This window comes from Podarcis raffonei, chromosome 2, assembly GCF_027172205.1.
Source record: "Podarcis raffonei isolate rPodRaf1 chromosome 2, rPodRaf1.pri, whole genome shotgun sequence".
NCBI classification, from domain to species: domain Eukaryota; kingdom Metazoa; phylum Chordata; class Lepidosauria; order Squamata; family Lacertidae; genus Podarcis; species Podarcis raffonei.
In genome coordinates this window covers 122367115-122394519 of record NC_070603.1, presented here as the reverse complement: position 1 = coordinate 122394519, position 27405 = coordinate 122367115, and the positions used below count along the sequence as shown (strand labels likewise).

General features: G+C 44.5%; 1 protein-coding gene across 1 annotated transcript; it reads right to left on the bottom strand.

The window, feature by feature from the left end:
• Positions 1 to 3230: 3230 nt before the first annotated feature.
• Positions 3231 to 23983, bottom strand: LOC128408853 (vomeronasal type-2 receptor 26-like). The gene is made up of 13 exons (XM_053378875.1): positions 23799 to 23983; positions 22521 to 22812; positions 20525 to 20694; positions 19882 to 20089; positions 17152 to 17379; positions 14097 to 14223; positions 12397 to 12656; positions 9835 to 9983; positions 8227 to 8518; positions 7172 to 7981; positions 5927 to 6154; positions 4379 to 4505; positions 3231 to 4141 (listed from the first exon to the last, which is right to left on the bottom strand). Exons 1-13 carry the CDS (start codon positions 23981 to 23983, stop codon positions 3231 to 3233), a joined length of 3987 nt encoding a protein of 1328 aa, XP_053234850.1.
• Between the last annotated feature and the right edge of the window lie 3422 nt (positions 23984 to 27405).

Here is a 27405-nt window from a genome sequence, read left to right as displayed (position 1 = left end):
CAAGTAGGTAAATAGGTACCGCTCCGGCGGGAAGGTAAACCGCGTTTCCGTGTGCTGCTCTGGTTCACCAGAAGCAGCTTAGTCATGCTGGCCACATGACCTGGAAGCTGTACGCCGGCTCCCTTGGCCAATAAAGTGAGATGAGTGCCGCAACCCCAGAGTTGTCCGCGACTGGACCTAATGGTCAGGGGTCCCTTTACCTTTACATACATACATACATACATACATACCCCAACCACCCATCAGACTGGGTTTCCCCAGCTCCTATGTGCAGCTTCCAACATATAAAAACACAATTAAGCATTAAACATAAAAAACTTCTCTATACAGATGTTTTCTAAAGGTTGTATAGTTTCTTATCTCCTTGGCTCAGGGGTCACATAACTCCAGATCCTCCATCATAAGGATGTCCTAAGGAAAAGTGGGACATTATTGGATCAAATCAGAAACCGCGGCGGCTTCTGTAAATCCGGGACTGTCACTGGAAAATAGGGACACTTGGTGGGTCTGTTTGGTATCTGATACACCTTTTAAAGAGACTGATGAATGTATAAATTGTCTTTTGGGTGGGTTGTGTTGTTGCAAGCAAAAATCCCTTAATTCTTGTATCGAGCCAAAAAGACACAAGAGATTGAAGAGGATGAAGAATCCTGGTGGCTAAGTACTGGAAAGGGAATAAGTTACCCACTAGGGGAGAGTGGCTATGTAAGCTCTCAGAATACTTAGAATTAGCCAAATTGACAGACATAATAAGACAAAAACCAAAAAGTGAACTAAAAAAGAATGGGAGTGCCTAAATGAATACCTCAAAAGTCAAGGTTCGAGGGCAGAAATCTGGCTGAGTCTGGAATAACCTTGTGAAGTGAAAGGATATGAAAGAAGGATTTATATCTAGATGTTAGGATAGAGAGGATAAAGAAAACAGGAAAACAGGAAGACAGAATGAGAGATAGAGGAGGTGCTGTGGGATTGGTGGAAGTCAATGTTTTGTTGTTGTTGTTTTAGTGTTTATAATATTAACTTGTAAGATATGGATTTGTTTGTTTGTTTTGTTTTGTTGTTGTCTTTTTTAGTTTTTGAATGTTGATTTTTGTGTGTTGTGCATCGTTATCTTTTGATATATTTCGTGTTCTTGTTGTGTGGAAAATACTAATAAAATTCATTTTTTTTAAAAAGAAGAGGATGAATTCCAACATTGTTTATTGCAAAGCAATAGGTTACAATAGGATAGCTCTGCAAAAGTTGCAACCGCGCCCAGTGGTATTTATAAAGTTTCAAACAAAGCAGTCCAGTTTCCACCAATCATATACACTGTTACCTTATTTAAATTGTTAGACCAATCATATGCATAAGAATTGGCTGTTTCTGCTGACTAAGCTCTGATTCCCACTGTGTTCTGCTATGACCTTGCATGAATACATTTTGTTAGTGTGCGTGTTGGGAACCTGTGTTACGTGTCGCCATTTGCATCATGTAGCAGCTTATGTTCTAGCTTTGTGCTGTATCTTTGTGATTTACATATTAGCTGTATTTCTACCCCAATGGGGGGGGGGCAACTTGCAAAATCAGCAGTGACAGGCTACCATAACTTTTCTATTAAAAGGACGTTTAAGGATTTACAGGGGTACACATTATCACATTTATTGTAGCCATTTGGGCCACTCCCACAGTGCAACCTCTCTATGTGGTCATCTCACTATTTAAATAAACCCCCAATAAACCTAAATGTTGTTTTCTGCGTGGATTGTGATCGTGGACAGCCAGATATACTTGCCTCGGACTTCAGAGATCTAAGCTGGCCAGGGGGGCCTTGCCAGGGACCAACTGCTTTTTTGTTTGAGTTTATAACTTTATTCTAACAATGGGGGGGAAAAAGATAAAGGACCCCTGGACTGTTAAGTCCAGTCAAAGGCAACTATGGCATGTGGCGCTCATCTCGCTTTGAGAGTGAGGGAGCTGGTGTTTGTCCACAGACAGCTTTCTGGGTCATGTTGCCAGCATGACTAGACTGCTTCTGGAGCAATGGAACACTGTGACAGAAGCCAGAGCGCACGGAAATGCCGTTTACCTTCCAGCTGCAGTGGTACCCACTTATCTACTTGCACTGGTGTGCTTTCAAATGCTAGGTTGGCAGAAGCTGGGACACCACCATCAAGCGGATTCGAACCACCGGCCTTAGAATCGGCAAGCCCAAGAGGCTCAGTGGTTCAGACCATAATGCCACCCGCATCCCTTATTCTAAGAAGACTGCCACCCTGAGCCTCAGACATGCTCTGCATGGGCCTGAACTCCTCTACTATTGCCAGATGCCTAAAGATATGTAACGACAAGTCACATTGGGGAGAGCATTCCACCAGTGGAATCAAGTGTGACTCAGGTTATGATGAAACCATGCACGTTGAACATTAATCCTAAAGGGTGTGTGGCTGCTGGAGTCATTCTGTATTCATTTTCATCATTTATGATTTATGCAAAATAAAGAGAGATTGAACTTCAAGGAGCTATATTCTACAGACAACTACATAGCTAGCATTACTGTTGTGCTCATCATCAACTGTCAAAACAGAATACAGTGGTTCTCAAATGGCTTGGCTCCTGAACAAATTGACTCCCGAACGCCACAAACCCGGAAGTGTTCTGGTTTGTGAACATTTTTTGGAAGCCAAATGTCTGACATGGCTTTCACGGCTTCTGATTGAGTGCAGGAAGCTCCTGCAGCCAATCGGAAGCTGCACCTTCATTTTCGAATGGTTCCAGGATTTGAACGGACTCCCGGAACAGATTAAGTTTGACTACCAAGGTTGGTAGAAGGCTGATCGCCGAAGAATTGATGCTTTTTAATTCTGGTGCTGGAGGAGACTCTTGAGAGTCCCATGGACTGCAAGAAGAACAAACCTATCCATTCTGAAGGAAATCAGCCCTGAGTGCTCACTGGAAGGACAGATCGTGAAGCTGAGACTCCAATACTTTGGCCACCTCATAAGAAGAGAAGACTCCCTGGAAAAGACCCTGATGTTGGGAAAGATGGAGGGCACAAGGAGAAGGGGATGACAGAGGACGAGATGGTTGGACAGTGTTCTTGAAGCTACCAGCATGAGTTTGACCAAACTGCAGGAAGCAGTGGAAGACAGGAGTGCCTGGCGTGCTCTGGTCCATCGGGTCACGAAGAGTCGGACACGACTAAACGACTAAACAACAACAACAACCAAGGTACCACTGTACATTAAGAATTAGATGCCATCTTTACTTTTTGTCGTCAGGTGCTCCTTTGTATTCAGATCAGGCCTGAGTATGATAATGTAGCATTTGGGAAGGAAGATGCAGCCCAGAAGCCCAGCACTGGAGGCCAACATAGAGAAGACCTGCACGGCCACCATGTACTTCCCCTTTGTGCTCAGGTAGGTGGGCACAAAGGACACCCAAACACTGCAGAAGACCAGCATGCTGAAGGTGATCAGCTTGGCTTCATTGAAGGCCCCAGGCAGCTTCCTGGCTAGGAAAGCCACCGTTAAGCAGATGGCAGCCAGGAAGCCCATGTAGCCAAGGACAGTGTAAAACATGGCAACAGAGCCTTCATTGCATAGAAGGATGATCTTTCCAGCTTGGGAGTGCATGTCAGAATCTGGGAATGAGGGAGAGATACCTAGCCAGATGGTGCAGATGACAACTTGGACACTGGAACAGGAAATGACAATGGAGTTGGCGAGACTCTTCCCCAGCCATCTCCTCACCTTGTTCCCTGGCTTTGTGGCCAGGAAGGCCAGAACCACAGTGATGGTTTTTGCCAAAACAGAAGAGACGGCAACCGAGAAGATGATACTGAAGGCTGTTTGTCGGAGAAGGCAGGTCACTTTCCTTGGCCTCCCAATAAAGAGGAAGGAGGAGAAAAAGGAAAGTAGAAGGGAGAAGAGGAGGATATAGGAGAGGTCTCGGTTGTTGGCTTTCACTATGGGAGTCTCCCTGTATTTAACGAGGATTCCTAACACAATGCCTGTTGTTAAAGACAAGAATACGGTAACAGAAGTTAAGATGATCCCCAATTGTTCTTTATAAGCCAGGAAGGTGATAATCTTGGGGACACATTGATCTTGGTCCTTGTTTGGATGCTGATCTTCTGGGCATTTGATGCAATGGTCTGCATCTGAAGGGGGCAAAGAATGGCTTCAGCATCATGTACAACCAAACAATATATCCTATTACTTTTTTTGGGGAAAAGAGTCTTATGGGGGAGGTGACACCTGTTTATTAGGGAAGGGGAGGCAAAATTCTTTATAAATGCTCATAAATGTTTTTAGAATCTTCACTGAAAGTCTCTCTAAGTGATTCTCCACCCTATTTATATTCTCCTAAGGAATTTCCTAACCTTCAATTCACTCACCTTCCTCAGTGGAGATCATCCCTTCCGCACATGGAGCACAAGCATAGCAGCAAAGTGGTTGTCCTTCTTGAACCACCTTGGTATAGCCCGGCAGACAGCTTTTGGTACACCTGGAGAGAGGCACAGCCTAGCCATGCAGAGAAGAAGGTGCACTGAGGAGAAAGTGTTAGGAGCATCTGTGCCTATGGAGCACTGACGGGGACCTCACTGAGTCCATGTGCTTTTTTTCAGGGAAGCACTTTTGAAGCAAAACAGCATGGAAGCGAAACCTCTTTGTGTCAGGAGCTCAGCCTACACTCTAGTAGGACCCTGGTAGAGACACATGCCCGACTGGCATGTTCTCTCCCTCCTGGTCGATTGTTCGGGAGCTTCAAAAGCTGTCTTCAGCCCGAACATCACAGCGACCGATGCCAACTGACACTGGCACACTTAGGGATGGGCAGAGTTTGTGCACCTTGCGTGACAGACCTCAGCAACTCAGCATTTTGGCTAATCTACTTTATTTACATATAAACACACACAGAGCACTGCAATATGGTTCCCTCTCTCTCTAGCATTAGACAGCAAAGAGAAAAAGAACAAAGGACAATAGTTCCACTTCATGGAACACAGTAGCACAAACATCCTGTCTCCGTCACTTCCCACTCTGTGGAAGTCAAAACATACCACAGCATGTGAAAGACAAAAATCCCATGACTGCAATCATGGAGCAGGAATTCTAACACCTTGGTGTGTCTGGTTTCAGCATTTATACCTATCATTTCTAAAGAAACTTACGCTCAAGGCAATGGACAATATAACAATGGCAGAATAATAGCACAAAACAAAATGCTGCAATGAAACACACTGATAAAGAGCAGAAATTAAATATACCATCACCTGATGATGCTAACTAAAAAACTGTCTCCTGAATTATTATTATTATTAGTTCTGGGTCCCGGGAAAGAAGGGGAAGATGAAACTATTATGGGATGTCACTACATTGTGGTAAAGGGCCTTTCTCTTCTACCACTATATTAATACTGTGACTATTGTTACTACGGTGGTACCTCGGGTTAAGAACTTAATTCGTTCTGGAGGTCCGTTCTTAACCTGAAAGTGTTCTTAGCCTGAGGTACTACTTTAGCTAATGGGGCCTCCCGCTGCTGCCACACCACCGCCGCACAATTTCTGTTCTCATCCTGAAGCAAAGTTCTTAACCCGAGGTACTATTTCTGGGTTAGTGGAGTTTGTAACCTGAAGCGTCTGTAACCTGAAGCATCTGTAACCTGAAGCATCTGTAACCTGAGGTACCACTGTAGTAACATTAACACCACCTTTCTCCCAATTAACTAAAAAAGAAAACTATTATATCCACCCCTAAAAAGAACCTTGTGTGCTATGCTAGGCGGAGATACTATAACTAGCCCAAGGTCACGCAGTGATGTTCATTTTGGCTGAGCAGGGATTTGAACTATGATTTCCCAAGTTGTATCCCCTACACAATTATGCCCTACTAAGTACTAATTGGATTTTAATATTTGTCATGTGACATAAGGAGTCTCATACCTTGTTAAACTGTTGGGGCCAGACAATGGCTTTTGCGTTAATGGTAAACTTTACGTCAGGGGAGGCGCCCCTCTCTATGCTCCCAATTTTCCCTCTAACACGAGACTTATTGGGAAACATAATCCAGTTCTCAATATTGTAGGTGCCTGCCAGCTCTCCATTCTCACCCAAATATAGCCTGCCCATTGAAGTATTCAGAAATGGAATTTCTCTTAAAAAAAGGTGGAGCTGAAATGGAAAGGATACAGTAGCATTAAGGAAATATAAAACTATACTGACTATCTCAGCATTGCTCACTTTGAGCTGTTATGAATTGGGGCCAGGGGTTGGGTCTTCCCAATTTCAGCAGCACCCTGTGGAAGCCCAAAATTTGGTGCCTCTCACTTCTCACCTTCCATTCTGCGTGTGCCCAGCACAGGGGAACCAGTTACATTGCCCCAAATCTGCCTCTGATAGCTCAACTAAACTATATCCCCTTTTCAGGCATTCTATTTATTTAAACATTTTTAGACCACATTTTATATAAAATCACAAATCTTTTTACACAATAGGTTCATTACACAAAATAAAGTTTAGATCTTGATATAACACATTTAGCATTTAGATCTTTTTGTATTATATTATCTGTAGTTTCAAAAAATGATTTGAGCTGTATTTTATTATCTTGTTTTACTGTATCGAGAACTGTCCTGTGCTCTTTTGACAAATAGCTGTATATAAATGTTTAAGGTCTGTATATAAATGTTTGAGGTCCAGCACCAAGGGCCTTCTGGCGGTTCCCTCACTGCGAGAAGCCAAATTACAGGGAACCAGGCAGAGGACCTTCTCGGTAGTGGCGCTCGCCCTATGGAACGCTCTCCCACTAGATGTCAAAGAGAACAACTGCCAGACTTTTAGAAGGCATCTGAAGGCAGCCCTGTTTAGGGAAGCTTTTAATGTTTGATGCATTACTGTATTTTAATATTTTGTTGGAAGCCACCCAGTGTGGCTGCGGAAGCCCAGCCAGATGGGTGGGGTATAAATAATAAGTTATTATTATTATAAATATAAATTTACTTGGGCACGGTGGAGGAAGCATTGCACTGGGAAGAGAGTTCCCATATAAGCATAATGAGTAATTATTATTTTTTTACCTCTACCAGGAGCCTCACGAATTGGATTTGCCTCAGAAATGGGTCTCACTTGTAAATTTGATGTCACTTTTGGGGCAATGTACTGCAGTTTGCAGAAAGGGGGAGAAAATACCTGCCATGGCTGTAGCCTTTGATGTTCCAACCTGTCTCCTCCACCAGCCACCAACATCCACTTTGATCTAGCTGAATATGCAGCATGTAAGGCATGTGCCACAGCTTGGATATTGAAGTAATTGATGTAGCTGTTTTGAGACAGGGCTCTCTGTAGCTCCTCTTCAGGGACCATCTCCAGTTTCTTGTTCTCTGTGCATCTTCTCCAACCTTTCACAGCCAGCACATGTTTTGAATATGAACAATGAAACGCTTTCTGCCAGAAGTGATGAAGAATATAGGAAGATGGGTTATAGTAGTCACGCTTAGTCCTTTCCCCCAACTTCATTATGAAGGACAAAGAGCCATGGATGTACTGGAATAAATCAGGAGGATAAGATAAAAACACATTGATGTCCTTTAAACCTATTGTGATCCAGACTTTTGGCCCAATTTGTTCCCCAAGTGCTGCTTGTAGTGTCATGATTGGGAGCCACCCCATGCGAGTATTTTCATAGTAAACAAATACACCCAGTTGTCTCCATAGGACAAAGGGTTCATTCAAACTGAACATTTGATGTGGATTCTTTTCTGGAATTCTTTTTGACAGAGCAATGCAAATCCCATTGCTGATCATCAGAGGTGTCAAGCCACTGATAAATCTTTCTGCATCATCGTTCTCTGGCGCTAAGAGGCCAATCCATGTCCATCTGAAATGCAGGAGCAACTTGATAATACCCAAGTATTGACTTTCTTCTTTGGGGACCATTCGGTATAGAAAAGGGAACTGAGTTTTATCATCAAGAACTTGAGGAACCAACCCATAACTGATCTAGCAAGAAAAGGAAAAGATTAGTGTTTCGTTTTGCTTCCAGGATAAAGACCAGATATTTATTAACCTGAAATGATTAATATCTAACAACATTTGTGCTGGCTGTGACAAATTGGAGTTGTAGTCCACAAAATCTGGATGATACCGGGTTGGTGAAGGCTGGATTTGGGGGGGGGGGAAAGACCCCTGAACTTTTCCATACTTTTCTCACTTTCTGATGCTCTTTCTTAGCATTCCCTTCATACCTGTGGGATTTTGTAGATGCCTGACATGGCAGAAATCTCTTTTGAGAGTGTAGAATCGGCCCCCTCCAGAACAGCCAGAAGGTTATTCCATTTCCTGCACTTATAGTTGGGAATGTTGCTCCTGCCACCTGCAACCAGGTCTAGCATGGCCTCAGAAGTGATCCTGGCATCAAAATAGTTCTCATAGAGGTTGTAGCCCAGGGTGATGTTGGGTAAGAACTGGGGATTGTGGTTTATCTCCTGGATGGTGAACAAGAACGACAAGATGTGCCAGTGGAACCTATATGATGGACTGCAAAAATTGAAGCAATTAAAAACCGTCAAACTGCTTATCAGCATTTAATGAAAAAAAGAAGTCGTCACATCTAAGGGGCTATTTAGGCAATATGAATCTCATAATTGCTGACCCCAAAATAATTGTCTTCCTGTTGGTGGCAGTGTGTGAGAGGGACTTATCCTTTTTGTAAGGTGAAAACTCACGGACCACTTAAGAATAAAAATGGGGAAATTCACGCTTCCTTGCAGAAGAGGAAAAGAACACAGTCTTGAAAAAAGAAAATTATGATAAGGTCAAAGCACATAAAGCGTTTAAAAACCATATTGTCAGAAAAGCACTGTTTAATGTTTGGATAAGATATAAGGACTTGCTTGAAAATAAAACCCCAAGGTGGTTGTCACCAATGGAAGCGAAGGCTCAGAGAAAGCTCAATATGGAGGCCAAATGGCCGAAATATTGGGAAATTTTGGAACAAGAGGGAGACAGATTAAAACTGCAGAGTTTTGAAAAATTAAAAAATAGAGTGCGAGACTGGCTTCATTATTACCAGATAATGGAGGCATATAACTTGGATAAAAAAATTGGCTTCCAGGTGGAAAATCAAAATTGGAAACAGAACTGCTAGATCCTAAAATTAAGAAAATTAATAACTTTTTTTTGGAAGACTCGTGAAATTTCCACAAAGGCTGCAGTTTATTCCTTAGTCTTTGTTGTTTCAAAGGGCTGTTTCGTAAGTTCCACTTTGTTAAAATAGAGAACTTTGTCCATACTCTAGAAGGGGAATAAGACTGCAACCCCAAATCCATATACTTAGCAGAAAGCTCTATTCAATCAGTTGGACTTAGGACTTGTTCATACTTCTGCCTGTCCTGGTCCACCCGCTTACAATCTAATGATACAAAAGGAAAGGGGGTTAGGAGGGGGGCGTAAAGCTTTCATTTAGCTAAGCAGGATTTTAAAATAAGCTTCTGGGCTAGGAAGGAAGACCTCCCACATTCAAATCCTGGCAGCTACTTGCCTGTAGCAGCCACTCCACCACCCACCTGCCAGTGCTATAAGTCAATGTGTCACTTTGATCTGCGATAAGGTTGAATTGCATTCTAGCACTACATCCTTCAAAAGGCATCACGGTAGCACAGCACAGATAGATCACTTCACCAGGGACGACCAAGGGAACCAGAAAGTAAAATGGGTGGGAATATTAGAACACCAGCTGTGCTTTGACTCCAACTCCCATCTGCCCCAGTCAGCATGCAGTGGACAACCTTGGAGTCTCAAATGCCAGTGGCACCCCATGCAATGCCAAATTTTGGTGCCCCTCCACCTCTCACACTCCATTCTGATCAGCGGTTGAGGCATCCAAACTGGTCGTGTGCTCCCCTAAATCTGCCTCTGCAGCATGGCCAATGTTCAAGGATAATGAAATATCACCCCCCAACAATATCTGGATTGCTACAGGTTCCCCTTTCCAGGCTATTTCCTTGGTAAACAGGAAACATTGGAGGCAGAGAAGCATAACCTGCACATAATTACTTACACATGAAACCTGGCGAATGGAGGCTGGGAAAAGTTGTATGGTTGCTGTTCAGAGAAATATTTTGGAGATATGATCCCACTAATGAGGAAGTCTCCTGGCCGGTAATAATTGTGTGCTTCATTTTCTTCCCTGATCAGATTCAAGGGGCATTTTGTCTTTAGGTCTCCAAAGACTCCATGGGGCATCAGCAGAAGAAGTAGCAACAGAAGCAGCAAGGATCTCATTCTGGCTCTGCTTCCTTACACGCTTCTTGTGAGTGGATCCTCTCACCTCCTGAACCAGCTAATCAGAAGAAGACAGAACGTCTTGCAAGACCAAAGCTGCACCACCAATATGGGTGGTGTTCAGCTATGGCTTCAGAGCCATTGGACTTCACGTAGTATTTCCCACATCCCTTCTGCCAGTTCTCACTCAATGTATCTCTGACACAGGAGATGTTCTGTGTGCCACATTACCAAGGCTCAGTAAGTAACATCACACCGATCTTGATTCTGATGTTTAGACAGTTTCCCAAAATGTCTCTTGAGCTTTGGCAAGAATGAGGATAGATCACTATGATTTTCATAATGATAAGGGGAATAAGGTTCACTTCTGTAATATACTGGAGCCCTTGTGTGGCTTGAGGGGCAGGTGCAGAGGTGTTGAAAAACATGTCTGCAAGAAACCACAGATGTTTATCCAAAATTTGACATGAGTTGAAGGTTGGGGGAGTTGGCCTGGACTTTGATGGTGAGGATCTGGACATTCTGATGGAGGATACCAGAGGTCATTCTAATTTGGTGTTCTGCTTCCCACAGTAGCCAAGACCCTGAGATCCTTTTTACACATACACCTGGCAAGCCAGGTGTCCCCCACCTTATATTTGTAACCTTACATTTGTCCCTATTGAAATTCATTTTGTTAGGTTGGGCCTAGTTCTCCAATTTGTTAAGGTCATCTTGAATCCCGATTCTGTCTTCTGTGGCATTAGCTACCCTTGCCCTACTCTTAAATTCCTGAATCATATCTCCTGAGTCTTGGGATTGCAGATGAGGTTCTACCAATGATTTGCAGAATAACAAACCCTTTCTTGCATACAAGTATCAATCAATCTTTATTATTGCCATCACAGAGCAGCCACCAAGTTACAATATGATTTACAATTTGCAATTTTCAGGCCAGGAGAAGGCCATAAGGAATTAAAACCATGACAAAAGACAAGGCTATATGTGGGCATTGTTACACATTCACATTCAATTCATAGTTAGAATAGATTACTGAGTACTAGTGTGGTTGTAAAGAAATTTAACCATTCAATTCCTAGTTATCCATTTTGATGCATGTAATTCAGCCACTTGTGGGTGAAGTTTGACAAAAGGAGGGAGGTATAAAAATTATCATATCTGTCTAGGAATTTTGTTCAGATGGATGTAATATGTAAGGAGTGAATGTCTTCATAGTATGAATAGTATAGTACTATGTGCTCAACTATTTCCACACCCAATTAACAACAGATGGCACGTTGGTTAAGGAGTGTGTGAACATCTCCCATCCAAAGTGCACATGGAAAGGCGTCAAAGTGGGCCTAAGTCAAATTCCAAAGCATAATCTGCTGGAACAAAGCTTTTGCTATAATTTCCCTGAATCATACATCGTAAAAGGATAGAGTGAACCTGACTCAGATGAGGATTAGCAGCGTAAAAGTCAACGTGGCTAATCAGGTATCTAATGGGAATCAGGGAGTGACAAAGCAGTTATAATACATTCATTTTAATCATTCATAATTTATGCAAAACAAAGAGAGCTATATGGAACTATAATCTGAAGACTACGTGCTCACAGTGCTACCCATTGTCAGCCTGGAATGTTTCAAGCATTAGGTGTCATCTTAAATTTCTCTTGTCAGATGCTGCTTTGTATTCAGATCAGGCCTCAGCAAAATAATGTAGCATTTTGGCATGAAGATGCAGCCCAGAAGCCCAGCACTGGAGGCCAACATAGAGAAGATCTGCACAGCTACCGTGTATTTCCCCTTGGTGCTCAGGTAGGTGGGAACAAAGGACACCCAAACACTGCAGAAGACCAGCATGCTGAAGGTGATCAGCTTGGCTTCATTGAAGGACCCTGGAAGCTTTCTGGCTAGGAAAGCCACCACGAAGCAGATGGCAGCCAGGAAGCCCATGTAGCCCAGGGCAATATAGAACATGGCAGCAGATCCTTCATTGCATTGCAGGATGATCTCTCCAGCCCGGGAATGCATGTCAGAGTCAGGGAATGGAGGAGACAAGCACAGCCAGATGGTGCAGATGACAACTTGGACACTGGAACAGCAAATGACAATGGAGTTGGCCAGACTCTTCCCCAGCCATCTTCTCACCCTGTTTCCTGGCTTCGTGGCCAGGAAGGCCAGCACCACCGTGATGGTCTTTGCCAAGACAGAAGAAACAGCAACTGAGAAGATGATGCTGAAGGCTGTTTGTTGGAGAAGGCAGGTCCCTTTCCTTGGTTGCCCAATGAACAGGAAGGTGGACAAAAAAGAAAGCAGGAGGGAGAGGAGGAGGATGTAGGAGAGGTCCTGGTTGTTGGCTTTCACTATGGGAGTCTCCTTGTATTTAATGAAGATTACTAACACAATGCCTGTTGTTAAAGATAAGGAAAGGGCAATGGACACTAAGATGATCCCCAAATGTTCTTTATAAGCTAGGAAAGTGATAAACCTGGGGACACATTGATCTCTGTTATTGCTTGGATGCTGATCTTCTGGACATTTGGTGCAACCTTCTGCATCTGAGGAAGAGAAGAAGAGTGGCTTCAGCATAAGGGCATTATTTGTTTTTCAAAAAGATGTTGAAGCGGGGGAGGTCAAGGAGTAAGACAGTTGAATAGGGAAAGTTTGGCAAAAAAAAAATGCTTGTTCAATTGCTTATTGAAAGTTTACATTTGTATCCTGACTTTCCTCTGAGGAGACAGTGGTGGGGCACAAAGTTTTCCTCAGGTTTTTATTGCCAAAACAACCTTGTGATGTAGGGCAAAGCTTTGATGCAGTGACCTCCCCACAGATGTGTGTCCAGCAACTTCACCAAACATTTTTTTTGCCTAAGAATAAAGACGCACCTCTTTACATTGACCTGTGACAGTTTATTATTATTTGATTATTTATTTTTACATTTATCCACTACCTTTCCTACAAAGGGTTCAAGTTAGTGTACATGAATATCCCCCTGCCCTTTTTATATTTACAACAAACCTGTGAGGTACGTTAGGCTGAGAGAGACTTGTCTAATGAGCAATTTGCTACTGTGTTTTTAAAAACAGTGTAAATGATAAATTTATCCAACATCTCAGGTAATTTTTATGTTAGCTGGACTGGAAGAAGATTGTTATAAGTTTAACTGCCTTCTCATATTTCACTTTTTCTGTATGATTTCTTGTTATATCTTTGGTAGCTAATGCAAACGGTTTCCTCTTTTTTCTGTGCAATGCTCCTGGTAGTCAGATCAAAATTGTCCACCGCTTGTTTTGTAATCATTTTCATATAATGCATCATATATTTTTTGTTTGTGTTTCTGCTTTACTGTTTCAAATATTTCCTTTTAAAAATTATTCCCCTTTTGTCTTCTATTACTTACACACACACACACACACACACACACTTTAAAAATAAATTTCCTTTATTGTGTGATTCAGTTTCTTTGATCATTGAGAGCATAGCTGAAAATAGTCAAAGACTATGTACAGTGGATTGGATGCTTGGGTTGCAAACGTGATCCGTGCGGGATCACGCAATGTTTGCAACCTGCAGTGGCGTATCTGTGCACGCACAGGTTGCGATTTGTCGCTTCTGCGCATGCATGCATGTATACTAAGCTGTCTCCCTGTTACCCACATGGTTCTGCAATGATTGCTTCCTTACTTTCAGCTTAATTCCTGGAAGAAAGGATGGTGATTGAAAATAGAGAAACCAATAAAACACCTATGTTCAAAAATGTATTACTGGTCTGCACATAGTATTTCTGAGTGACTCTTTTCCCTGTTTCTATTCTCTAAAGGAATGCCCTCTCCCTCGGAATGACCCACCTTCCTGAGTGGAGATGGTCCCTTCTGCACATGGAGCACAAGCATAGCAGCAAATTGGCTCTCCTTCTTGAACCACCTTGGCGTATCCAGGCTGGCAGCTTTTGGTACACCTGGAGCGAGGCACAGTCTAGTCATGCAGAGAAGAAGGTGCACCGAGGAGAAAGTGTTAGAAGCATCTGTGTCTATGGAATTCATAGGGTTTGGCAAGGACCCAACAAGATCTCTGGTTCCACTGAACCCATTTATGTGCCTGCCTTCTGTACAGAAATATGCTCAAGGAAGAGGACAAACTATACCAAAACAGCTTTCTGACCATGAAAGCTGTTTACCGTATTTTTCGCACCATAGGACGCACTTTTTCCCCTCCAAAAATGAAGGGGAAATGTGTGTGCGTCCTATGGTGCGAATGCAGGCTTTTGCTGAAGCCTGGAGAGTGAGAGGGGTCGGTGCGCACCGACCCCTCACGCTCTCCAGGCTTCGCACACCTCTCTGCAAGCAGCGGGAGCCCAGCGCTGGGCTCCCGCTGCTTGCGGAGAGTTGCCTGCATGCTCAGGCCTGCGCGCGCTGAGCTCAGCGCATCCAGGCTTCGCGGACCTCCCCCGCAAGCAGCGGGAGCGCTCCCGCTGCTTGCGGAGAGTTGCCAGCATGCCGAAGCCGGCGCGCGCTGAGCTCAGCGCGCCCAGGCTTCGCGGACCTCTCCGCAAGCAGCGGGAGCGCTCCCGCTGCTTGCGGAGAGTTGCCAGCATGCTCAAGCCTGCGCGCGCTGAGCTCAGCGCGCCCAGGCTTCGCGGACCTCTCCGCAAGCAGCGGGAGCGCTCCCGCCGCTTGCGGAGAGTTGCCAGCATGCCGAAGCTTGCGTGCGCTGAGATCAGCGCGCCCAGGCTTCGCGGACCTCTCTGCAAGCAGCGGGAGCGCTCCCGCTGCTTGCGGAGAGTTGCCAGCATGCCAAAGCCTGCGCACGCTGAGATCAGCGCGCCCAGGCTTCGCGGACCTCTCCGCAAGCAGCGGGAGCGCTCCTGCCGCTTGCGGAGAGTTGCCAGCATGCCGAAGCTTGCGTGCGCTGAGATCAGCGCGCCCAGGCTTCGCGGACCTCTCTGCAAGCAGCGGGAGCGCTCCCGCTGCTTGCGGAGAGTTGCCAGCATGCCAAAGCCTGCGCGCGCTGAGATCAGCGCGCCCAGGCTTTGCGGACCTCTCCGCAAGCAGCGGGAGCGCTCCCGCTGCTTGCGGAGAGTTGCCAGCATGCCGAAGCCTGCGCGCGCTGAGATCAGCGCGCCCAGGCTTCGCAGACCTCTCAGCAAGCTGTGGGAGTGCTCCCACGGCTTGCAGAGAGCTGTCTGTTTGGGGGCTGGGGGGAAAATAATTTTTTCCCCTTTATTTCCCCCCCAAAAAACTGGGTGCGCCCTATGGTCCGGTGCGCCCTATGGTGCGAAAAATACGGTAACTATGGAAGACTCTCGCAAGAGATTGTTGTCTCTCCAAGCAGAGGTTGGATGGCCATCTCCCATACATGATTTTGTTGAGATTCCTGCATTGCAGGGAGCTGGACCAGATGACCCTCAGGGTCTCTTCCAACTCCACAGTTCCATGATTCTAATCATAGCAATAAGAAAACACTGATAGAGAGCAGTTATTAAAAGTACTGCCACTTCAAAGCAGTTACAGTGGTACCTCGGGTTAAGTACTTAATTCGTTCCGGAGGTCCGTTCTTAACCTGAAACTGTTCTTAACCTGAAGCACCACTTTAGCTAATGGGGCCTCCTGCTGCTGCCGCACCACCAGAGCCCGATTTCTGTTCTTATCCTGAAGCAAAGTTCTTAACCCGAGGTACTATTTCTGGGTTAGCGGAGTCTGTAACCTGAAGCGTATGTAACCTGAAGCGTATGTAACCCAAGGTACCACTGTACTTAAAAATGATTCCTGGATTATTATTAAAAGGACTTTGCGTGCGGAGAATATCCTTTTGAACTATATACACCTATTGTATGGAAGCTGACAACTGGACAATGAAAATGGATTCTACATGCCCTAACTGTGGCCAAGAGACTGATATTTATGAACTGGAAGAATGAAGATAAGATACCCTTTAATCAACGGATCAGTAAGATGACACTCACAGCTTATGAATGGATCACTTAGAGGTGTTGACTACATGACTTACATTCTGTATATACTCATTCCAAATATCAATTTATTTGTCAAAACAAAGACAAATACATTGATATTTGCAATGAGTATATACAGAATGTAGTAAGTGATGAATAACTACATTTGTATCAGGAGTATAACATTTATTTCTATAGAACAACGTACAGAAATGTACTTATTTTATCTATTGTATTACTTTTGCACCTTTGGCCAGACATTGTAGCAAGGGCGCTGACTTGGGCCCCAGCTTATGGGTGCCCAATGGCGCCCACGACATAATGTGACGTTATGACGATGTGACGTCGTGATTTCATGACGTAATGTTATGTCGGCACACCGTAGCGGCGCTTTCAAGGCCTTGCGGGAACTCAGAGGTCATGCTGGAAGTCTCATGAAGCCTCCAAAGCAACTTCCAGTTTCTACCGGAAGTTGCATTGCACCTAGGGCCCCCTAGAGTTGTCGTAAAGCCTCCTGTGAACCCTGAATTTCCAGGGTTCCAAAATATGTGGAGATATAAGATGCTCTCCACTTCACATAGTCACATGCAAATTATTCAAAAATTATTAGAGCTCCACAGATTTTTTATGCTGTGAACTGCCCTGATATATATATGGTTTGACTTCACCCCAAAGGTGCCATTGTCTCCCTAGACAGAGTAAATTCCCAACTCCAGAAGTAAATTGAGAATGATCTGGTGTCTCTTCTCAGGATCCCAGGGCTCTATCTGTTCCTTCAGAACGCCAAATTCCCTTCCTGTCTCAGCTGCCGTGGCAAGAGGGAGTTGTTGTGGCAGCTGTTACTGGATAGCTGAGACACAATGGATTCACCTTCTAATACCGTTTTGCAGCACTTGCTCAAGGAAGAGTGTAAACAGGCTCTCCTAGCCTCCCTGCTCCTTTACATCCCCTACCTTCTTAAATTGGTTGGGCCACTCAATGTCTTTTGAGTCAATGGTGAACTTCATGTTGGTTGATGCCGCTCCCCTTATATTCCCAATTTTCACTCTAGTACGAGAGTTATTGGGAAACATCAGCCAGTTCACAATGTCGAAGTCAGGTGGCAGCTCCCAGTTCTCATCCAAACATGGTCTGCCCATGGAAGTATTCAAACACTGGATTTCTTTTAAGAAATGGTAGAGCTGAAATGGCAAGGAAAATACCAGCATTAAGAAACAACGAGACAATGTGGAATATGTTGGTGGGCGGGAAAAGATACAGAAAGGAAAAATCCAGGAGGCAAGTGTGGTTTGGTGAGAGAACTCCAGCAGAGATTTGAAATCACAAAACATGCAGCAAAGTAAAGCATGGAAATATAGGCTGTAAAACCTTTAAAATATGTTCCTCCAAAACGTCCCCTTTAAAAGTATCTTTCCAAAATTCCCTTCATCCCACAGCATAGGAAAATACCACATGTTTGGTAAGTTTAAAAATGGTTTACTTACAAACTCCCCAAAGGTCAGATTCATGTGCTTCAGAAATTTGCACAGGAAGTAAAGCATAGCTTACTTACAAAGTGGTGCAAGTTCCTAAATCATTGGTATAGCAACTCAAGAAGTAACCAGCTCAAACCTCTTCACACACTGAGCTTCCCAAGTGGAGGGTGTATGTGAACAATAGGCTTGATTACCTATTTCCTCCCAAAGTGAGGAGAAGTGACCTAGGCTAAGCCTGGCAGGACCATTAATTAGACTTAAGCATGTTGGTTATATGAGGCTGGTTATCCCACAAATCCACTCACTTCAAGCTCTTATAAATTGGGGCCAGTTTGCATCTCATCTAGAGCATAAGTCCTATTCATGCAATCTTTTCTTAAATTGATGATAACATTTATAGAGCACCTTTCATATAAAATAACAAGGAGCTTTGCAGAACAAGATTAGTACAAAGGACAATATAATTCTTGTTTTAAACCGAATAATAATAATAATAATAATAATAATAATAATAATAATATTTATACCCCAACCATCTGGCTGGGCTTCCCCAGCCACTCTGGGCAGCTCCCAACAGAATATTGAAAACACAATAAAACATTAAAAACTTCCTTGAAGTCTTCTAAAAGTCAGATAGTTGCTTATTTCCTTCCACAGGGCGGGCGCCACTACCGAGAAGGCCCTCTGCCTGGTTCCCTGTAACCTCACTTCTCGCAATGAGGGAACTGCCAGAAGGCCATCAGCGCTGGACCTCAGAGAGGTCCTAAAAATCAGTGCTCAGGAATGTGGTTATGTATAGGCATATTGGAACTAGCTGACACCCATTTTATCTCTAGTGAAGATTATTCCACAGTACAGGGCCCACTGCAAAGAAGGCAGACACAGGTCTATCCAAAGTCAACATCATCATAGGTGTAGGACATGCATCTTTGCCAAGAACCTCCTTTGCCTCATGCAAAGATATTTAGGGAAGGGGTTTTTCTCACGTACAGGTTTCCATGTGACCTGGAACCCCGAAAGAGCCATTTTTTTTAAAAAAATCTCACTACTACATTGTATTCCACAGTTGGACTACTGCAATGAACTCTATGTGGGGCTACCGTTGAAGTTAACCCAGAAACTACAACTAATCCAGAATGTGGCAGCTAGACTGGTGACTGGGAGCGGCTGCCAAGACCACATAACATCGGTCTTGAAAGACCTACATTGGCTCCCAGTACGTTTCCAAGCACAATTCAAAGTCTTGGTGCTGATCTTTAAAGCTCTAAAGGGCCTCGGTCCAGTATATCTGAAGGAGCGTCTCCACCCCCATCATTCTACCCGGACACTGAGGTCCAGCACTGAGGGCCTTCTGGTGGTTCCCTCACTGCGAGAAGGCAAGTTACAGGGAACCAGGCAGAGGGCCTTCTCGGTAGTAGCACCCTCCCTGTGGAATGCCTTCCCACCAGATGTCAAAGAGAACAACAACTACCAGACTTTTAGACGACATCTGAAGGCAGCCCTGTTCAGGGAAGCTTTTAATGTTTGATACATTGCTGTATTTTAATATTGTGTTCTCTCGGCAGAACTCTATTAGCCTTTGCCCTGCTTCATTTTGAACTCCAAGGCCAAACTTGCCAGTTGTTCCTTTTATCTCTTGATTCCCTACTTTAGCATTCCAATCCCCTATAATGAGAAGAACATTTGAATTATGGTGTTTGAGGAGACTCTTGAGAGTCCCATGGACTGCAAGAAGATCAAACATCTCCATTCTGAAGGAAATCAGCCCTGAGTGCTCACTGGAAGGACAGATCGTGAAGCTGAGGCTCCAATACTTTGGCCACCTCATGAGAAGAGAAGACTCCCTGGAAAAGACCCTGATGTTGGGAAAGATGGAGGGCACAAGGAGAAGGGGACGACAGAGGACGAGATGGTTGGACAGTGTTCTCGAAGCTACCAGCATGAATTTGACCAAACTGCGGGAGGCAGCGGAAAACAAGGAGTGCCTGGTGTGCTCTGGTCCATGGGGTCACGAAGAGTCGGACATGACTAAACGACTAAACGACTAAACAACAACAACAACAACAACAACATTGTGTTGGAAGCCGCCCAGAGTGGCTGGGGAAACCCAGCCAGATGGGCGGGGCATAAATAATAAATTATCATCATCATCATCATCATTATTATTAAGACAATGGTTTGTGGCTTGCAAAAGCAGGAAGAAAATACTTGCCATGGCTGTAGCCTGTGATGCTCCCATTCATCTCCTTCACTCAGCACCATCATCTGCTTTGACCTAGATGAAACGGCAGCATTTAAGGCCTGAGCCACAGCATGAACATTGACGTAAGTGCTGTAGCTGTCTTGAGACAGGGCTCTCTCCAGCTCCTCCTGGGGCAAAGTCTCAAGTCTCTCCTCCTCTCTGCAACTTTCCCAGCTTTTCATGGACAAAGTATGTTTTGAATAAGAGCAATGGAATGCTTTTGCCAAAAAGTGATCAAGAAGCGGGGAGTTTGCTTCATAGTAGTCACGTTTGTTGCTCCTTATTTTGGTCTTCATTACAAAGGAGAGAGAACCATGGATGTACCGGAAGTAAGCAGGAGAAAATGACGAGCCAGAATTGATTTCCTGAAAAGTTGTTGTGATCCAGACTTTTGCCTGTGTTTGCTTCTCAAAGAATTGGTTTACTGCCATGATGAGTGCCAATCCCTTGAGACTGGTTACATAGCAAACAATTACACTGACTTGTCTCCGCATGAAAAATAGCTCACTCAGGCTCATGAATAGATATAGATTATTTTCTGATATTCTTTTTGAGAAGGCGATGCAAACCCCACTGCTGATCATCTGAGGTGTCAAAGCACCCACAAACCTTTCTCCACTGTCATCCTCTGGAGCAAGGAGGCCGATCCATGTCCATCCAAAGTACAGGAGCAACTGAACAATCCCCGTGTACTGAGCTTCTTCTCTGGGGAACATCTGGTATACAGAAGGAAACTCAGTTTCACCCTCAAGAAGCCGGGCGGTGAAGCCATAACTGAGCTAGTGAGGAAAGGAAAATATTAGTGCTTTGTTTTGCTTTCAGGATAAGCACAAGATATTTAATGGTTGCATAGCTGCCAGCTTGCTCCCCCCTTAAGAACCTAGCTGCTGCATCTGATTGGCTGGCATCTATCTGTCTCAGGAGACAATGGAGAAATGCGCCTTTGGATGTGAAGTCAAACGGTTGGAAGGTTACAGTGCTTGCTGTGGCTGTGAAAACCAATACAGGAGAGACATGTTTTGTTGCAGCTGGGGCAGATGCACCATTGTTGCAGGTAAAAGCTTGCTCTATCTCATGGATATGCCAGTAAACCACATGAGACCATGAGTGAAAAAGTAGTCCAAAGTATTTATTTCTTTTCTGTGCAGAAAGGACCAGCAGGGATATTTTCCCAAATTACGTGGCCACGCGCCAATGGATTCCATACCATTTTATACATTGACAATGCACATTCCATACATTCCATTAAGTTTAAATTTCCTATCCAGTCAAAATACTGAGTTTCCCTCACCCTATTTCCTTTCAAGGCACTTCAAGCATATGCCATGCTATCTCTCTATGGCTGGTCCAAAGGACAAACAGTGTGAGCATGCGTACTAACTATCCTCTTAAACAAAGAGAGCATTGTGTGATTGGTTACCCTTACCAAATTCTTTGGGCATGCTCAGTATGCCAGGATCTTATTTCGTAAGTGCCCCACCCCCGTTGCGCTGCCGCATTTATAGGTCCCCAGGATCACGCCACTCGCCCCAATTGGCCCAAACAGCCAAGTGCGATCCTGGGGCCCAACAGACAACGCTTGGGCCATGCCTAGCAACACACACCCCATGGGGGTGGCTTAAGGGTCTTGAGCACAACCAGGACCCTTGATTTAGGAGGATCCCATTTCTACTCCCCTCAGACTGTCCTCCTTCCTCTTTGGATTCTTCGCTGTCTGAGTGGGAACGCCCCTGACAGGAGGCTTTGAAAGTCTCCTAAATTAAAACGCAAAAGCCCACAGAATGAGGCACCAAGTCTCTGGTCTTCAATCACACACACACACACACACACAGAGAGAGAGAGAGAGAGAGAGAGAGAGAGAGAGAGCATCTGATTCCTCATTTGAACTCAGGACCCAGACACTGATTCAGGGGTTTTCGTTGAGGGAGGCGCAGATCCGGCAGGGGGATGAGGGTGGGGAAATCACAGTGGGAAGACTTGCCCACCCAAGCGCTGGAGATGGATAGGGAGATCAGCCACATCTCCCAGCTGGCCGCCTTCACGGGAACAATCCAATTGGCTTTCAAGGAGACTGGCGCTGGTGCTCTTCCTGGTGAAAGCAGCTTGGTCACGCCCCATCAGGGATGCTGACATTTCAGCACCCATCACTGGAGTGGCACGACAAAAATGGGAGGAAGAGCTAATTTGGCTATGGGGTGCAATCTGGACGGTTCTGCCAGGGGTGCAAGATCACCTAGCTGTGGTTCTGGTTGGGTGGCATCTTTTGTGCTTCCTTCTGGCAACTCCTAGTGCCAAGCTAGTGCCAAATGTATTGCTTTCCTTTCCTTTCCTTTGGACACATCAGCGAGGCCATGGGGGTGTGTGTGTGTGTCTTGTATTCTGGGCAGCCCAGATATTCATTAATCTGAAATAATTACTATCTAACAGTCAGAAACACTGGAGGGTACAAGTTGCTGAAGGGTTTCGGAAAAAAGAGCCTTGGATCTATAGCTCAGGATTTTCTCCCCCACCCTGCCCCCACGTCCCACATTGACTGGCCTGAAGAGAAAGTGGAATTTTATGCAGTTAACTTTTTATTCTGCCCTTGCATGCCACACCTTCATACCTGTGGGGTTTTGTAGATGCCTGACATGGCTTGAATCTCTTTTGCAATTGCAGATTTCCCCCTTTCAAGGACAGCCAGGAGGTGATTTTTCCTCCCACAGTTATAATTTGGAATATTGCTATCCCAGCCTCCAAGCAAGTCTATCATGGCATCGGAAGTCATCCTTGCATCTAAATAGTTCTCATAGAGGTTGTAGCCCAGGGTGATATTGGGTAAGAGTCGTGGATTCTGGTTGATCTCCTGGATGGTGAACAAGAAGGACAAGATGTGCCAGTAGTACCTAACTGTCCCACTGCAATAAATAAACCAACAAAAAGTGTCAAACTGCTATTCATCATCATCATCATCATCAAATGACAGAAAAAAAGAAAGGACTTGGATTGGAGGAGGAACGCTTTCATTTCACTGAGGAGTTGCCCCATGATCTTCTGTATGTTTACTGTTGCATTCCTAAAGGACAACTGTGGTCAGGCAGTTTATATATTGCCCAAATAGAATAATAATAATAATAATAATAATAATAATAATAATAATAATAATAATAATAAAATAAATAAACAAATAATTTTATTTATACCCCGCCCTCCCCAGCCAAGACTGGGCTCAGGGCAGCTGACACCAGGTATAAAAACAATTGATTGAAATACAACTTAAAAGCAAGATTAAAATACGACATTAAAACATTAAAATGCAGCCTCATTTCAGTAGGAACTCAAATCAAAAACTTTTGGGGTGATGAAAACGTCAAGTCTTCACCAAGGCCAACTATCCAGACTGGTCCTACGTGGGCCAGAAAAAAGCCAGGGAAGTCCCCAAATAGGAGCTCCATCACAGAAAGAGAAAGGAAAGAGGGGGAAGGGATCAAGTTGATTCCAAATAAAACCTTGTCACCTTGGAAAGTGCATGAGTTCCATGCCACCCTCATCTCCCTCCTGCAGGTGAGATCATTTAATGTTTCCTTTTCATTCCTGACCAGATTCATTTGTATTTTTGTGTCACCATCTCTAAGGGGCAACACAGCAACATTGATAGAGTTATTTTACTAGGGAAGACCCAGGGGGTGAGGAAATAGGAGAGGTGGTGGTGGGGAACCTGTTGCTAGATTCCCAACTCCCATCAGCCAGAGCCAGCAAGACCAGTGGTTAGAGAAAATGGGAACTGTGGTCCATTGACGTCTGTAGAGCCACAGGCTTCACAGCCCTGAAATATGGGCAATTTCATCAAAAAATAGGAACCATTGGAATGATACATGATACTGGTCTGCATATAATTACTCACCCCTCAAACTTGACTACCGGGGTCTTGGAAAAGTTGTATGGACGTTGATCCATAATAATATTTGGAGATATGATCCCACTAATGATGAAATCACCAGGCCGGTAGTAATTGCGTGCATCAGTTGGTTCCCTGATCAGATTCAAGGGACATATTGCCTTCAGGTTCCCAAAGACTGAATGGGGCATCATTAGCAGTTGGAATAGCAATGGAACTAGGAGGAATCTCATTCTGGCTCTGCCCTCTACACTTCTCTTGTCACCTCCAGAGCCAGCTAATCCAAAGAAGCCAAAAATTCTTGCAAGACCAAAGCTGCAATGGCTTTCCTAATCGAGGAGGTGTTCAGCTATGACTTCAGAGCTATTAAACACTATGCAGGCGTATCCACTCCCCATCCAGCATTTCATCTGTTATAAATCTTGACAAAGTCTGTCTCTGACACAGGAGATATTCTCTGCAAAGACTACCCCGTCTGGCACTGTGCAATTAATAATGGCATCCTGTTGTTGATTCTGATGTTTTGGCAATCTCCAGAAACATCTCTTGATCTTTCAGAAGACTAAATCACTATGATTTTGATAATTAATAGCAGAAGAAGTTTTGCATTTGCAACTTCCTAGGGTGTTTGCATGACTTAATGGAATAGAGCAGAGCCAGAGAAAAACATGTTTGTGATATGCATCTCGAAAGTTTGTCATGAGTCCAAGTGAGGGGAAGGGGGAGTTTGGCCTGAACTTTGTTCGCAAGAACCTTTGAAGAGCCCTGCAGCTGGATTAGAACAAAGGCCAGTCTTGTCTTGCAGCCTCCCATTGGTGCTCTGGAATGCTCACAAGCAGGGCAGAGGGTTCAAAAGGGGCTGGTCACATTTTCTCAAGGGATGGGGTGGGCTTTAAAGTTATTAATGGCCAATAGCCACAATGGCCACACTCTTCCTCTCCAGTTAGCTTCTGAACCCAGTTGCTGCAAACCTTGTTGTTGTTGTTTAGTCGTTTAGTTGTGTCCGACTCTTCATGACCCCATGGACCAGAGCACACCAGGCACTTCTGTCCTCCACTGCCTCCCAAAGTTTGGTCAAACTCATGTTGTTAGCTTCGAGAACACTGTCCAACCATCTCGTCCTCTGCCGTCTCCTTCTCCTTGTGCCCTCCATCTTTCCCAACAGGGTCTTTTCCAGGGAGTCTTCTCTTCTCATGAGGTGGCCAAAGTATTGGCGCCTCAGCTTCAGGATCTGTCCTTCCAGTGAGCACTCAGGGCTGATTTCCTTAAGAATGGATAGGTTTGTTTTTCTTGTGGTCCATGGGACTCTCAAGAGTCTCCTCCAGCACCAGAATTCAAAAGCACCCATTCTTTGGCGATCAGCCTTCTTTATGGTCCAGCTCTCACTTCCATACATCACTACTGGGAAAACCATAGCTTTTACTATACGGACCTTTGCTGGCAAGGTGATGTCTCTACTTTACTTTGCTGCAAACCTTAGGAGTGGAGAATTCTGTTCTGCTCAGGGGCTGGTAGTGATATTTCAAATGAAGCACTGGGTTGGCTGCTGTGAGAGCAGGCTGTGGAATGATGATGATGGACCATTGAACTGATCTAGCAGGCAGGATCTTATTATATTTGAGCAGACCATGCCTTACATTAATCCATGAGTTCAGTCCATAATTGCATTGCCTTGCTTTGTCGTTTTCTGCCCTGGACTCTTTTGAGAGGAAAGGCAGGATAGGAATGTTAATAATAACAATAAGAATTAGAATAAACATTGTGTACAGATAAAACTTTATTCGCATTAGCCAATGGCCATAGCAGCAGTAAAACATTACAGTATATGCAGAATTTTTTTTATATATAAGAGCACAATTTAAAGTCCTGAATCAGCAGTCAGTTAGTGGCCCTTATTCTGATTGCCCCAGCTATGAACCTAGCAACCTTTGCTGTTATCTGCTCATTTTGATCTGATAGAAGAAAGGACATTGTGGCAGTGGTGGATAATAGCAATAAGAATTAGAATAAATATTGTGTAGAATTATCATAAGAAAAAAGGAGTCCCTCAGCCTATTAAAGGATTGAGATGCATGCAATGTTTGGTGCCCGATGGAGGTAGCTTCTATAGTTCTGTGTTCAATAAGGAACCAAATTCTGCCTTATTTTTGGGTGGGCAGTGTGGGATAACCAGCCTCATATAACCACAATGCTTAAGTTTAATTTATGCATAAAGGGGTTAAGAGCATAAAGTAAGCTGTCCTGCTAGGCTGTGTCACGCCCCCTGAAGCCTTTGTTTCTCTCAGTCCGCATGCAAACTCCTACCTCCACGAAATTAAAAGGCGCCTGCTTCTTAGGAGGTAAGTGAAGACAAACCTAGACAGCATCTTAAAAAGCAGAGACATCACCTTGCTGACGAAGGTCCATATAGTTAAAGCTATGGTTTTCCCAGTAGTGATGTATGGAAGTGAGAGCTGGACCATAAAGAAGGCTGATCGCCGAAGAATTGATGCTTTTGAATTATGGTGCTGGAGGAGACTCTTGAGAGTCCCATGGACCGCAAGAAGAACAAACCTATCCATTCTTAAGGAAATCAGCCCTGAGTGCTCACTGGAAGGACAGATTGTGAAGCTGAGGCTCCAATACTCTGGCCACCTCATGAGAAGAGAAGACTCCCTGGAAAATACCCTGATGTTGGGAAAGATGGAGGGCACAAGGAGAAGGGGATGACAGAGGACGTGATGGTTGGACAGTGTTCTCGAAGCTACCAGCATGAGTGTGACCAAACTGCGGGAGGCAGTGGAAGACAGGAGGGCCTGGCGTGCTCTGGTCCATGGGGTCACAAAGAGTCAGACACGACTAAACGACTAAACAACAAAACAACACAGTTTAAAGGTCTAGCAACCTATGTTTCCACATTTTACAGTGGTACCTTGGGTTAAGAACTTAATTCGTTCGGGAGGTCTGTTCTTAACCTGAAACTGTTTTTTATTATTTACATCTCTGCTGCGGTTTTAAACCCAAAAAGTAGTTGCCCCAAATAAGGATCTTGGCATCCAGGAATTCTCGTTTATACCTATTTTTCCTTACCGACCACTGGGCAGGAGAAGATTCATGGATGAAGGATGCTGAGAAATACCATCCTTGCAACTGGGAATGGAAGATGCAGAGAGGGCTGAGGTTCAGAGGGAACTTGGTGAATCTGCAGAAACTCTACTACAAGACCAGAGCTAAGTTGTGTGCAGGAGGGGCACAGATTCCACTCTCCACATCCTTCATCCTAGGGGTTCACAAATTCCATGGAATGAAAGAAATCAGAATATTTGGAAGGGCAGTGGGACAAAAAAGTGTACCTCCAGGGGTGAAGTCAAACCACTGTGATAGCAGCACCCAAGTGACCTCCCTGGGCCACAGGCTTGCGAAATGGGTATGGAGGTCCTAGGCTGTCCAGATGACAAGACACCCCTCTTGGCCCCATTGATGTGGTCCAAAGGAAAGCAGAGCAATGTGTTCCAGCTTGGCTGCAGGAGTTGCCGGAAGGAGGCGTACAAGACATCATCCATCCGTCTTAGGGACTCCGGATTTGTGTAGGGTTTCCTCCTGAGCCTTTTCCTAACCTGAAGATGTCCCACAA

What these genes read in the sequence shown, in the direction of transcription:
- LOC128408853 (XM_053378875.1), bottom strand. Translation starts at nt 23,983, where the DNA reads ATGCCCCATTCAGTCTTTGGGAACCTGAAGGCAATATGTCCCTTGAAT. An exon ending in GACCATCTCCACTCAGGAAG is followed by an intron (nt 12,657 to 14,096) that starts GTGGGTCATTCC and finishes CTTTAACAACAG; the next exon opens with GCATTGTGTTAGTAATCTTC. An exon ending in GCATCTACAAAATCCCACAG is followed by an intron (nt 7,982 to 8,226) that starts GTATGAAGGGAA and finishes TTTTCTTGCTAG; the next exon opens with ATCAGTTATGGGTTGGTTCC.